At 35.5% G+C, this 13,628-nt stretch overlaps 1 protein-coding gene across 2 annotated transcripts in view; it reads right to left on the bottom strand.

Annotated features, from left to right (window-relative positions):
* The window catches only part of TRAM1 (translocation associated membrane protein 1), a 33,469-nt gene that overhangs the window by 11,479 nt on the left and 8,362 nt on the right, over window positions 1-13,628 (bottom strand). The window contains exons 2-8 of one of the 2 annotated variants that reach the window (XM_026012398.2): window positions 13,186-13,249; window positions 10,829-10,950; window positions 10,588-10,704; window positions 9,166-9,224; window positions 7,495-7,579; window positions 6,847-6,918; window positions 26-96 (exon numbers count right to left, since the gene is read on the bottom strand). In XM_026012398.2, the coding sequence (XP_025868183.1) occupies window positions 26-96; window positions 6,847-6,918; window positions 7,495-7,579; window positions 9,166-9,224; window positions 10,588-10,704; window positions 10,829-10,950; window positions 13,186-13,249 (590 nt within the window). The remainder of the gene's footprint in view (window positions 1-25; window positions 97-6,846; window positions 6,919-7,494; window positions 7,580-9,165; window positions 9,225-10,587; window positions 10,705-10,828; window positions 10,951-13,185; window positions 13,250-13,628) is intronic. The other variant, XM_026012406.2, reaches the window with a different exon arrangement.

Here is a 13,628-nt window from a genome sequence, read left to right as displayed (position 1 = left end):
ACATCCAAGCAAAAGCCCAACTCACTTTAAAAGATAAGCCCCGGCAATGTGAAAGAGGTAAAGACCAATGTAGACAAGCTGACGAGGAATATCTTCCTGTAAATAGAGAGATGCATTATAGATTAAAACAGGCTGAAACACTTCCGTGTACAGCACATTGTACGGTTTCATGAAAATTTTATTACCGATTTCACACACACATATATACATTAGATTATGATGTAAAACATTATTTTTCATCTTGAGTTACAGTCACAATGTTTGTAAAAACTGAGTGTTAAACTCAATAAACTTGTTCATTTATGAAATGCGTATACATCTCATTTCTGCTCTGGTTTTTGCTGTGTTCCATGTATATAAGGGACATAGTTATACTAGCCTGACATATATATAGTATAAGGCTATATTAAGCCTGGTTAGTACTATTCGTGTACTACAGCTGCTAATTCCAATTTTTAAACGGAGGGTTGATATCAAGTGGACTGAAATGCATTCCTTTGGAACGTCACTAAACTCATCTCTGGAATCTAGTACAGCTGAGTACAGGTCTCTATTGGCCCTCTACTACGTCTACTTTTCTGTAGAGTTACTTCTCCAAATCTTCAGAGAAAGAGTAGAGATTTTATAATTATAGTTTTGAAATTGAAAATTCTTCTCAGGATGCCCAGATGGCTCAGTGATTGGGGGGCTGCCTCGGGCTCAGGTGGTGATCCCAGGATCTGGGATCGAGCCCTGCATCAGCCTCCTGTGAAGAGCCTACTTCTCCCTCTGCCTGTGTCTCTGCCGCTCTCTCTTTTATCTCTCATGAATAAATAAAGTTTTTTTTTAAAAAAAGAAAATTCTTCTCTAGTAAGAATGGTACAAAGATCAAGTGTTAGAAAGGTAAAACATAAAACAGTTGAATAGTACTATATATGGTACTGTTTGGGGGACTCTCAGGGAAAAAAACCTAAGATATGATACCAGTTTATAGCTGTCTTCCAATTGGGAGAGAAAGGATCTCTGAAAATTAGCTGTCTTAAGATTCTCTCCACATAATTTTCAAACTTCCAATGAAATATTTCTCCAGGTGCCACCTGGAGAGGGCACCTGGATGGTTCAGTTGGTTAAGAGGCTGCCTTCATCTCAGGTCATGATCGTGGGGTCCTGGGATCAAGCCCTGCATTGGGCGGTCTGCTTCTCCCTCTTCTACTGCTCCTCCCCCCAGCTCATGTGCTCTCTCTTTCTAATAAAGATCTTAAAAAAAAAAAAAAAAGGAGAGAGGGAGAACAGAGTGAAGACTAACATGCTGAAGTTCAACCATACGGGAACCTTTTTCTGTTCTTACCATCATTTCAGAACAGGTCATCTACAATGTTATAAATATAAGTTCATATGCTATGAATACAGGTGTCACTATATATATATATATATATATATTTATTATTTATTTATTATTTATTTATTTATTTATTTATTTATGATAGGCACACAGTGAGAGAGAGAGAGAGGCAGAGACACAGGCAGAGGGAGAAGCAGGCTCCATGCACCGGGAGCCCGACGTGGGATTCGATCCCGGGTCTCCAGGATCGCGCCCTGGGCCAAATGCAGGTGCCAAACCACTGCGCCACCCAGGGATCCCCTATATACACATTATATACAGGTTTCCCAAAGTGTGTTTTTATCATTCATAATGTACAACATGATTTTAGTACACAACAAAAGACTTTTAACTATAATTTTAAATAAAGTATCTTAAAGTAGCATGTGAATGAATGTTATAGGAAATACTACCATATTCCTTCAGATGTGTTAATCTATGTTCCACACTTCTGAGGAAAAAAGAGATCAGGGAACTCTTGATACTTATAACAAAAGCTTCATAGTTTCTTAATTGCTGACTCAACACTAAACTCATTTTATTACATAAAAACTTGTTTAAGTCAATGTAGCCAATTTGCTGGAATAATTGCTGGAAAAACTTTTACAGAATATAACTTCTTGGGGGGATTAAAAATTAATTTTAAAGGAAAAACACAAATTTAAAAAATATATCATTTAGTAGAGAACCTAAGCTGCCTATTTCTTCCCTTTCTGACAAATCTAAAAACACTATTATAAATTACAATCTACATTTCTGAAAACTATTCTCCTTCTCTTATATCTTTTGTTCTTAAATCTCAATCTAATTAGGGAAGGTGATGTTGACGTTTCTTTAACTTCAGGTTCAACTCTGCATTTTAGCCTTGCTCTTGTTGACAATCGAGTCAGTAATGAAGAGTAAAATAACATCACCAGCTTTTTTTTTTTTTTTAAGATTTTATTTATTCATGAGAGACAGAGACAGAGAGAAAGAGAGAGAGAGGCAGAGGCACAAACAGAGGGAGAAGCAGGCTCCATGCAGGGAGCCTGATGTGGGACTCGATCCTGGGACTCCAGGATCACGCCCTGAGTGAGACGCTCAACCGCTGAGCCACCCAGGCGTCCCTCATCACCAGCTTCTATCTTCATAACCATCAAATACCTAGAAATGGCTTTTTAAAAGATTTTATTTATTTATTCCAGAAGAGAGAGTGTGCATGCAAGTGAGGGGAAGAAAAGAGGGAGGAGAGAATCTCAAGCAGACTCTGCACTGAGCACATAGCCTGATGAGGGGCTTGATCCCTGAACCCTGAGATCCAAAACCAAGAGTGGGACACTTAACTGACTTAAGCCACCCAGGTAACCTGCAGTTCATTAATCTTCAAACAAATAGGCAAAACCTCATTTCTGGTTCCTGATAGAAAATGTTTATTTACACAATAAAATTGTAGGATGATGTGTGAAAATGTCTTGAGAAACCAAAAACAGGGCAGCCCTGGTGGTGCAGCGGTTTGGTGCCGCCTGCAGCCCGGGGTGTGATCCTGGAGATCCGGGATCGAGTCCCACATCGGGCTCCCTGCACGGGGCCTGCTTCTCCCTCTGCCTGTGTCTCTGCCTCTCTCTCTCTTGCTCTGTGTCTCTCATGAATAAATAAAAAATAAAAAATAATCTTTAAAAAAAACAAAAAACAAAAACAGCTTTCTCCCAGCCTCTTTTTTATTTACCTGGACACTAGATTTAAAAAGAGTGACCACTGCTCTTGAATGGCATGCTGACTCCGGAACTGGGATCTGTGATATGGTCAGTGAATTCAGATGGCCAAGTTTCACCCAGGTGCCTCTGTTTCTCATTCCCAAGGAAAATGTGTAACTGGAGACCATGGTGCTAGGGAAGTTGTTGTTGGCCTCTGACACATAAGCATCTTGCCTGTGGGGCTGTAACCCCACGAGGATAAGAGAATGTCTTGAGTCTGGTTTAGAACAGGGGTGCCATTACAGCCATTTTCTAAATGAAATTTAGATAAAATTTCTCATTTAAAGAATTATGCTATAACATCCCCATTACCTCTGTAATCTTAAAAGAATATGGGAATGCCTTTAATGTAGAGTGTGTTCTCCAGTTCACAATAAGCTCCATCACTCCCTGTAGTACTATATTCCTCTCTGTCATTCATTTATTTTTACTTTTTCTTGAGTTAGGCTTTGAGTGTACAAACATTGCTTTAGAGACATTGGTCGATTTGTATATAACTGAAGGGAATATTATTTAGAAAGATATTTCTTAATACTTTGTACTTTGGAAAGCTTTAGAAACTAGTTCAAAAGCTTGCTTGGGGCATCTGGGTGGTTTCAGTCAGTTAAGCATCTGACTCTTGGTTTCGGCTCAGGTCATAATCTCAGTGTCAGGATATTGACCCCACATGGGGCTCTGCATTCTGCTTGTCCCTCTTTACCACCCCTCCATGCTCTCTCTCTCTCTCAAAAATAAATAAAAAATAAAGATTAACAAACTTCTTGTATACTTGAATGGAAAAAAATACATAATAAAAATGTGTTATTAGAAAGGCTTTATCAAATTTTAGGGGCATCTGGGTGGCTAAGTCAGTTAAGCAGCAGATTCTTGGTTTTGGCTGAGGTTATGATCTCAAGGTTGTGAGATCGAGCCCCACATCAGGCTCCACACTTAGCAGTGAGTCTGCTTGCTCCTCTCCCTCAACCTGCTCATGCATATACCCTCAGATAAATAAATAAAATCTTAAAAAAAAAAAAAAGAATATAAAACTTTGATGAAATACTTGACACAGAGAGAAAGAGCATAAGCAGGGGGAGCAGCAGGCAGAGGGAGAGGGAAGTGGAGGGAGAGGGAGAAGCAGGCTCCCCATTGAGCAAGGAGCCCAATGCGGGGTTCCATCCCAGGACCCTCGGATCCTGATGTGAGCCAAAAGCAGATACTTAACTGACTGAGCCACCCAGGCTCCCTTCAAAGTCTTAGATTCTTAATGATGTTTCAATAATTAATATAAGAATGAAATCATGGAATGATGATTTAAAATTCTGTCATTTTCATAGAAAATCTAGTAAATATAGTACATTAAATCAAAATAAGTTCTAAAATGATAACTCCAAGTGACATTTTCAGTTGTTATTCCAACAACTCATCTTTTTATTAAAAAGGTGAGTCATATACTTTAGTAAACTTCTATTCTTATAAGAAAATGCTTTTCTTAATTACACTGTACTAAAAAAACTTGACTTTAAATGGAGTATCACAAATATGCCCAAATATATGGCAAAGATTTTCCCCTAAACCACAGATGGAGCCATCTCAAATTTAAATCTTTTTAAAACTCTTACATAATAGGGATCCATATCGATTATTCTGAATAAGAAATACATGTTTGGGTAAGATAACACAGCCTTAAAAACTTTAATCAATGTGATTTCTAAGTCCTTATAGAGGGTCTACAGAGTAATCAGTAGAGGGAAGATGATATACTTGGAAAAACTGAGTTAGAGGATTCAAAAGTGGCTCTAGAGATGAATGACAGATATGAACAACAAAGTTGCATGTGGAAAGTATGAATATAACTTTCATGAAGTAGGAAGAGGAAAAACCATTATTTCTAATTTAAAAAACTTCAGATGATATGCAATTATATGCATGTATAATTAAACTAAGAAAATTGAATATCAGAAATAAAGTGTTTGGCTATTTCATTGAGACTTCCTCGAAACCCCATATATGCAAGTTGGCTAAGAAATTACTTTGTGAATCTTCTTATGGGCAAAATGGAGTAATGTTTATATTGAGGCATATATTTGTATGTATTTAAAATATTCTCCTTCAAAGAAACTGGTTTGTGACTAACACACCTCTTGAACTGCTACTAACAATAGTGTTCCTTTCTTTCTTCATTTTTCTGTAGAATCAGTTCAAAACAATCACTGTACTAGTTTCTTCCAGTAAAGAGTTCCTCCAAAAATAATTTTCATAGAGTAAATTTTAAGAAACTGTTTAACACATATGCAGCTGTTACTTTCAAATTATGTTAATTACTTGAAACAGTTACTTTCGACTGTCATATGTAGGTGTTAAAAATAGTTTCAGTTAAGTTCTAAGTTATGCAAATTATTCCATAAAAATTAGATTGCATTTCTGGAGAAATGCCATCTGGCAGGAATTGATAAGGAAAGAACTTTGAAAACTAAAATGAACAATTACTTTGAAATGTCCTTCTTTATTTACATGGTCAATGAATAAGACAGAGACATAAAGATTAATAATGAGCCCAGAGGTACTGTCTAGGCGTATACAAGTATGTACATGAAGAAAAGCTTTAAATATTTGAGTTATGGCACATTAAGAAACTATGATGTTCTCAGTAATACTGCCCAACAGAACTTTCTGTTTTTTTTAATTGTAATTACTTTAAATGAGGCTAGTGGCTTCTGTTTTGGACAGTGCAGTTGGAGGACATTGGTGGTTCACATTAGCTGCTTACTGAATATGGAAGGGCTTCTGGAAACTGTGAACCTAAGAATCTTAACACAGTTCTAAGCCAAAGGTTTTATGGATCTTCATCATAATCCTTATAATCAACTTAACTAGAAAAATATTCCACTTGAAAAAGAAATCAACATAAAAAGAACTTTCAAACCATAGTACATGAACTCTACTTTGGTGCTGTCTTCTAATCATAGCAGATAACATAAAGATGACAGACACATAGGACACAAAAAACACAGACACAAAGCAGCAATAAATTAGGTACCTATATTCACGGATTAACTATTTACAATACATATAGAAATAGGTGGGAATTTGCAGAAGGCAGAGATGAACTAGTCACATTACACTTCTATCCTGAGAAGCTTCTCAAAGTAAGGGAGCTTTAAATGTGGAAAAATGTAAATTTATATCCAACAAATAGAGAGTATAAAGAATACTCATGTAGCCATAACCAGCTTCAATAGTTGTTAACTCAGGACCAAAGTTGTTTTATCTGTATTCCTGTATGGGGATTTTAGATATAATCTTTCTTCGAAAAACAGAGTAAGAGTGCTTGATTAATTTAAAGGTATTCCCAGAAAAAGAACTGATGTGCTGGGATCATAAAGTTAGATGGTATCAGTGTGAATGAAGCCCACGGAGAGAAGAGAGGGAAAAGGGAGCACGGAGGAGGTGGTATAAACCAGAGAAACCCACACAGAGCACAGGTGAGCTGCTGTATTTTAGTTTAAAGCAACAGGGAGGGCAGCCCGGTGGCTCAGTGGTTTAGTGCCACCTTCGGCCCAGGGCATGATCCTGGAGACCTGGGATAGAGCCCCATGGCAGGCGGGATCCCTGCATGGAGCCTGCTTCTCCCTCTGCCTGTGTCTCTGCTTCTCTGTGTGTCTCTCATGAATAAATAAATACTTAAAAAATAAAATAAAACAACAGGGAGGTGGTACAAGTTTGAGAGAGGAAAGAGTTAAATAAAGGAACTAAAGTTTACTTGGCAATTACCCAAATTCTGACTTTAGAAAAACTACTGCAGGTAAAGTAGAAAGGAGGATATTGCACTGCTCCGGTAGTTACCTGTTCAAATAAAACAAAAAACACTTTTCTCACATGCTAAAAAGAATGTTCCACTCATTTTAGGAAAGGCTTCGCTACTGAGTATTTAACTATGGCTCACTTCACTTAATACTGAATTTTTTACTGGGCCTGAACACACAGAATTGTTAGTTGCAGAATAATTAATCCTTTTGTCTCATTTGTGAAACTCCTAAGAATATCAATAATATAAAACTAGTATTTCAATAATATAAAACTAGTATTACATTTCAAAATTTGTTTAAATTTTATTTTCATTTTTAAAAAATTTTATTTTCAATTACCACTAATACCATTTTAAGATAAGCAATTAACATGTCAAATGTAAAATATTCCAGTCTAAGTTAAAATATGACAAAGGGTTTTTTTCAAGAAATATGTGAGGAATATATTTAGTTTTTTGGAAAGAGGGCAAGTGGGAGAATAACGAGGGAAGAGTTGAGGTGGGAAGGAAAGAAGGTTAGAGATGTGAGGAAATGGTTAGTTTTAGAGTGACTTTTAAAAAAAATGGAAAAAAAAATGACAAGACAACTTTTAAAATGACAAATCCCAGCTTACTTTTTTGGTTTTCTGGAAGTAGAGTTCAGGAAAAGCATGGAACCAGTAAGCCAACTGGGCTATGTAGAAAAACTTCATTTGAAATCTGCACAAGAAAGCAAAAAAATATGGTTTTAAAGTATAGTATTTTTAAAGAATAAAGGAAAAACAAGCACTGGAAATCAGGATGTACTGAGTAGCCACCTTCGTGTTATCATTTCAGGTCTCCGTGCAGTACTCTGTGCACCTTTCATGGCTCCCCAGCAGCCACTTCCCTGCATCCCTAAGAATATTCTCACCACCAGTTGATTCCTCTGGATTAAACAGCAGATGCAAAGATATTATCTGCAGAACGCTGATGACCTGCATGCTGGCTGGGAGCAACCAGACCACCTTGTTTACTAGTAAATTAATACTGATTAGTATGTCATGTTAGCTACTGAAAACGTAAGAACATGACTTTGGAGGAGTCACCTCACAGACTTTTAAGGTTTCATCAAAAGGAAACAAAAAGATGAACACAAAAGTGAAGGTGTATAGATGAATGATCACCTGAAATTAGTATAATCCCAACTGCAACCCCCCCCCCCCCCCCGGCTTTTTTTCTTAGGGAAATATGGTAACTCTACTTGGGTAAAGTCAATAGTCTCTTGACATTATACCCCTCCAGTCCTCCCATTTTCTCTTTGTGCTACCTTCACCCTCTTCTCCAGACTTCTAGAATAGAAAACACAAAGCCAAACAGAAATAAATTTTTGGGGGGAGAGGGGCAATAGTCCCATATAAATAGGATGTTTATAACCCTACTGCATAAAAGCTCATTTTTAAAAGTCAGAATGACTCAGCATGGCTATTACTGCTGGACTTAAAACAAAGGTATGCATGGTCATGTTATTCCCTTCATATCTTTTTTCCAATTCTCACATAGCAATGCATTTACTGAATGCTGTCTAGGTGATAAACACCTACATACAGCCTGGCACAATGAAGGATATATAATATAGAGTTCCTACTGCAGTCAAGGTACACAGTCTTGTGGGCATGAGCACAATGTAAGACTTACATAAATGAAACAATTATAGCACATTGAAGACAATGTATAGATATTACCTAAAATATTATGCACCAAAATGACAAATTCAGGAAAGCAAACAATAATATAGGCTAAAGTAACAAGGAAAAATAATATGGAATAGTTGTGCTAGAGCTGGGCTTGAAAAATGAGTCATTTAGCTAAATGTCTTTGCAACACTGAGCTGTTTTTACAGGACTGTACAGAAACCTTGGGGGATAGAAGATAAAGAGACAATCGCCATCTTGAAGTTAACAGTGTAAGAGAATAAGAAATGAAAGGAGTAAAAAGAGACTGAGGCATAGAAAAGGAGAAAAAGTACAGAGAACATGGAGAACTGATGAGAAGAAAGGATGAGGAGAAAGGAAAACAGAACTAAATTAAGATTATTGTTAAAATCAGTTTTTTCAAGCTAATGAACACGGAAATATTATCATATACGCGAAAAAAGTGCACAGGAATTTTTTTTCTTATGGCAGAGGGACTGCCAATGACAAACCTACATACCATACATTGGTATGAATTTGCGAAAGCCCTAAGGAGAATGACAGGAATGGGTTCTGCTTAAAAGTGACATGACCATGGTCCTTAACTAAGAAAAGCCTGCTAAAATGACTTACGTCATCAGGTTATGGGGGTAAGCCCTCCACAAGATAGTTGGGTCTGAGATGTAGTTTTCCTAAGAAAGAAGATATGAAAATTAGCCTATTGAGTATAATGCAAACTTTTTGGAGAATAAGACAGTATTTGCATTTCTTGCACATCTATAATTTCCCAGATTGGGCTCCAAAGAGCCCACTGAAGTTAAACTTTTTAGTTGTTTTAGTTATTTCTGATTTAGTTGAATTGCTTATTTTAGCAAAGTGAAAATCACTATGAAAGATATAAAGTCAAATAAGCATAATTCCTGGCCTCAAAATTCTTTCAATCCAGTAGGGTAAAAAATACATGTATGCAAACAAACATAAAACAACCAAAAAACAGTAATGATACATAACAGTGGTAACAACAGCTATGGGAGAATTTTGTCTTGGGCGATCACAGAAGGGTTTTGGGAAAGACACAGCACCTGACAGGAGATGGAGGATCAAAGTGCTGCCAAGTTTTATAGGGTGATGTCCACACACTAACCTAAATCTTTTTCTTAGATAACCAGATCTATTCAGTGAGAATTATTGCACATGTACAAACATTAAAAAAAAAAAAAACCTCTCAAGTGAGTTAGTTTTAATAAGAATATTTTCCTACTGAAATGTAACACTTCTATGTTTAAAGAAAATTATACGATAGATTTTAAGTGGAAATTACATATATTTATAAAGTATCATTAAAGCAGCGGCATAAAATGCAATGAGCCCTGGAAAGATTAAGTTTTAGTCTATTTCCAACATTAATATTGTACACGTTGCCTGTTTATTCATCTCTAACACGGCAATTAAAAATGATTGTGTCCTAACAAAGTAAAAAATATGTAAACTCTAGAGTGCATATAAATTTCAGGGATTATTAGTAATAATACTAATGTAAATATTATCTCCCCCCCCCTCACTAGTTAGAATTATATACTTAAAGGTTTTGATAACTTTAACTGAAAAGTTAACACAATATTTTAAGTTGCTTCCACACTACTCGGACTGTTTTTAAAAGAAGAAATGACTACAAACATTACAACTCATACAACCCAGTAAAAGTTATCGTTGACTTCTTACTCTTTTTGCTAATACAGAGATACCTGCAAATGACTACAAGATATAAAAACAACATTCAGACCGACTAAAAATGAGTAAGACTTCCTGAAACATTAAACACAGTTTAGAATTTCTGCAGCATAAAAACTAATGTAAGGAGACTTATCGTTGAAAATTGATTTATACTAGTTCAATGGGAGAATTCCTAATCTTAGATAAGAGTAGGAATAGAGGAGGGATTTTCTATGGTTCAGGATTTGCTTATAAGCATTAATAATAGGACATCATTTTCTGTTCTGGGTATGTAACATAAATACTTTGTGAAATGAAAATTTAAGCATAGTGTATACTTACAGATATTAGAATGAATGTGCCCCAAATACAAGAAAAAAGGTAGAATGCACTAAGCTGACCAGATTCATTAAACTTGCTGTGTTTCGTTTTGGAGAAATGCATTCGCCTGTTAATTTTCTAAAAATAAAAACAACCGTAAGTAATTAAGAATATATTATAAAGCATATTCAATATGTGACTACCGTTAAGTATGGAGAGCTAGTATTTTATAAAGTATAGATTTCTAAGATTGTATACTTACATCCAACACATACTCTTGAATTATGGCATGAATTATTATCGCCACTAGCATGTAGAAGAAAACTGTAGCCAAATCTTTGATACCATAGTAATAAAGGGATGTTGATTCAGTAGCTTGTTCTTCTAAAGGCCAAAAAGGACAGAACACACATACACAAAAATATACATAAGATTATAAAAACAGCACTAAGTACAACATAGTTATGGAAACAAACAAGAAAAGACTAACCTGATAAATAAGTCCTATAGAAACATTATAGGTGATTTGCTCTTGGGCATCTTAAGTCTTAGAACAATGAAAATTGAAGACTATCCAGAAATCTAAGGCCTCAGAAATTACTTACAAAAGACTTGACACATGTTAGTTACAGCCATTAAAGACCAAAAAACAGGGAAGGGGAGGCCATACTCAGATCCTTGGGAAGACTCTAAAGTTGATATTATTCCAGGCAGAGATTAGGTTACATCAAAGTTATACTTAGCCTATTTTTCTGTCTTTTCAAAGAATTTTTGAAATTTTCTACCTCTTTTCAACTAGACACATCATTATGATTCTGATAGAAAAACTGATATAACCTCTATTTGAATGGAGTTTTGACCTATAAGCACTATAGATAGAGGCAACTGCTACTTAAAATTGTTTTTGATCCTTGAAATTATTCTATCTTTCAAAACAAATCTGAATCAAATACTTGTGAATTGCTGTTAAGTTGTTCTCACGCTTTATGTTTATGGAAACTATTTGGGGAAAAAAGCATTACTCTTCTCTGGCATATTCAAATTTAAAACAACTTTGTCATTTTGAATGATCTGATATCTAAGTCACTAAACCAAATATGGTTGACCCTTGAACAACACAGGTTTTAACTGTGTGGGTCCAATTACCTTTAGATTTTTTTCAAGAAATACAGTACTGTCAATGTACATTCTTGCCCTTAAATTTTAATATTTTCTTTTTTCTAAAATCAGTTTCTTTTCTCTAGTTAACTTTAAGAATGCAGTATATACCACACATAACATATAAAGTATGTGTTAATTGACTATGTTATTGGTAAGGATTCTTCTGGTCAACAACAGGCTATTAGTAGTTAAGTTTTTGGGAACTCAAAAAATTGTATGTGGATTTTTGATTGCACAGGGGTTGATGCCCCTAACCTCTGCATTATTTAAGGGTCAAATACATTTATGCAACAATATAACTGAATTAAACCCAATTCAATGTTAAATAATTGATCTTAAATTCTAAATATAGAGTCAAATACTTGTCTGAATGTTAATATTTTATTAGCCAAATACTCTCACCCATGCTGGTTAATTGTATATCACTGTATTCAACTACAAGCAACTTCCAATAACTTGACTTTCACATTGCATAATTTAGAAATAAAACTTTTAGGGGCACCTGGGTGGCTCAGTTGATAGAGCACGTGATACTTGATCTCAGGGTCATGAGTTCAAGCTCCACGATGAGAGTGGAGCTCCCATTAAATTAAAAAAGTTAAAAAAAAAAGAAAGAAAGAAAGAAAGAAAGAAAGAAAGAAAGAAAGAAAGAGAAAGAAAGAGAGAAAGAAAGAGAGAGAAAAAAAGAAAGAAACTTCAAAAACTAAAGCCTGAAAGAGTAGTTTGGATGCTATTATAATTCCTGGAGCTTACTGACATTTAGAGGTAGAGTACAACAAAAACACGAAAATAAAATAGACTTAAAAGGATTGTTACTTTAGGTCCAAAACATAACTCACAGATCAGAAAAACTGAACCTAAACATTGTACCTTTAGAAACCGTGACTGAATGATATCACTTTGGACAAATATATAATATCTATTCTTAGAATTTTCTTATGAAAAAGATCAGAGGGAAAGGAAAAAAAAAAAAGTCCTCCAATGGAAAGTCAAGTCCATTTACAAAATAGCCAGTAAGTGTTAAACAGATTAAATTTGATTTTTCAGGGCAGCCCCGGTGGCTCAGGGGTTTAGTGCTGCCTTCAGCCCAGGTTGTGATCCTCGAGACCCGGGATCGAGTCCCATGTTGGGCTCCCTGTACGGAGTCTGCTTCTCCCTCTGCCTGTGTCTGTGCCTCTCTCTCTCTCTGTTTCTCATAAATAAATAAAATCTTCTAAATAAATAAATAAATAAATAAATAAATAAATAAATAAATAAATAAATTTATTTTTCACATAATCTATAGAGTGAAGTCAACAAAACCTCATTTCTTGCTTTACAAAATCATTAAAATAACATTCACTCTAATCATGAATGAAATCTATGAAAATTAAAGAATTTAGTATTCATGGTAATTTCCTGGTTTGTTCAAGTAAACCCTCCCACTTAAATAGAAAATTCTGAAAGAAAACTACCTACCTGTTGCAGGGAGGGTAACATTGTACTGAAGAGTAACAAAAATGATAGAGGCTTTCGCTGTTATCTAGAAAGAAAAAAAGAAAAAAAAAGATCAAGTCAATATGTGACCTTCTCCAGAGTAGCAGATCAGGGGAGGAAAACATTATGAGTTCTGCCCTTAAATCTAAGAACCAAGGGCACCGTAGTCCTTGTGGCACTGTGACAGCCCAACTGGAATTCCTAATCACCACGGGGTTGAGCTTGGGAGTTGACATAATTCACGAGAATGCTGCAGCTTAGACGAGTTTTGTGTTATTCTTAACTTCAAGATTTCAAAAGAGACATTCTATAGTTTCTGTAAATAGGGATCTGACAATGATTCTCTACCCTAGACCTATACCATAAAGAAAGTCCCTATCAAAAAAGCCTGAAATGTAAATTAATAAAGAAAAAGAAGCACACTT

This window comes from Vulpes vulpes, chromosome 13 (assembly GCF_048418805.1).
Source record: "Vulpes vulpes isolate BD-2025 chromosome 13, VulVul3, whole genome shotgun sequence".
Lineage (NCBI taxonomy): Eukaryota > Metazoa > Chordata > Mammalia > Carnivora > Canidae > Vulpes > Vulpes vulpes.
The sequence above is the reverse complement of the archived record's forward strand: the minus strand, read 5'-3'. Positions and strand labels throughout refer to the sequence as shown.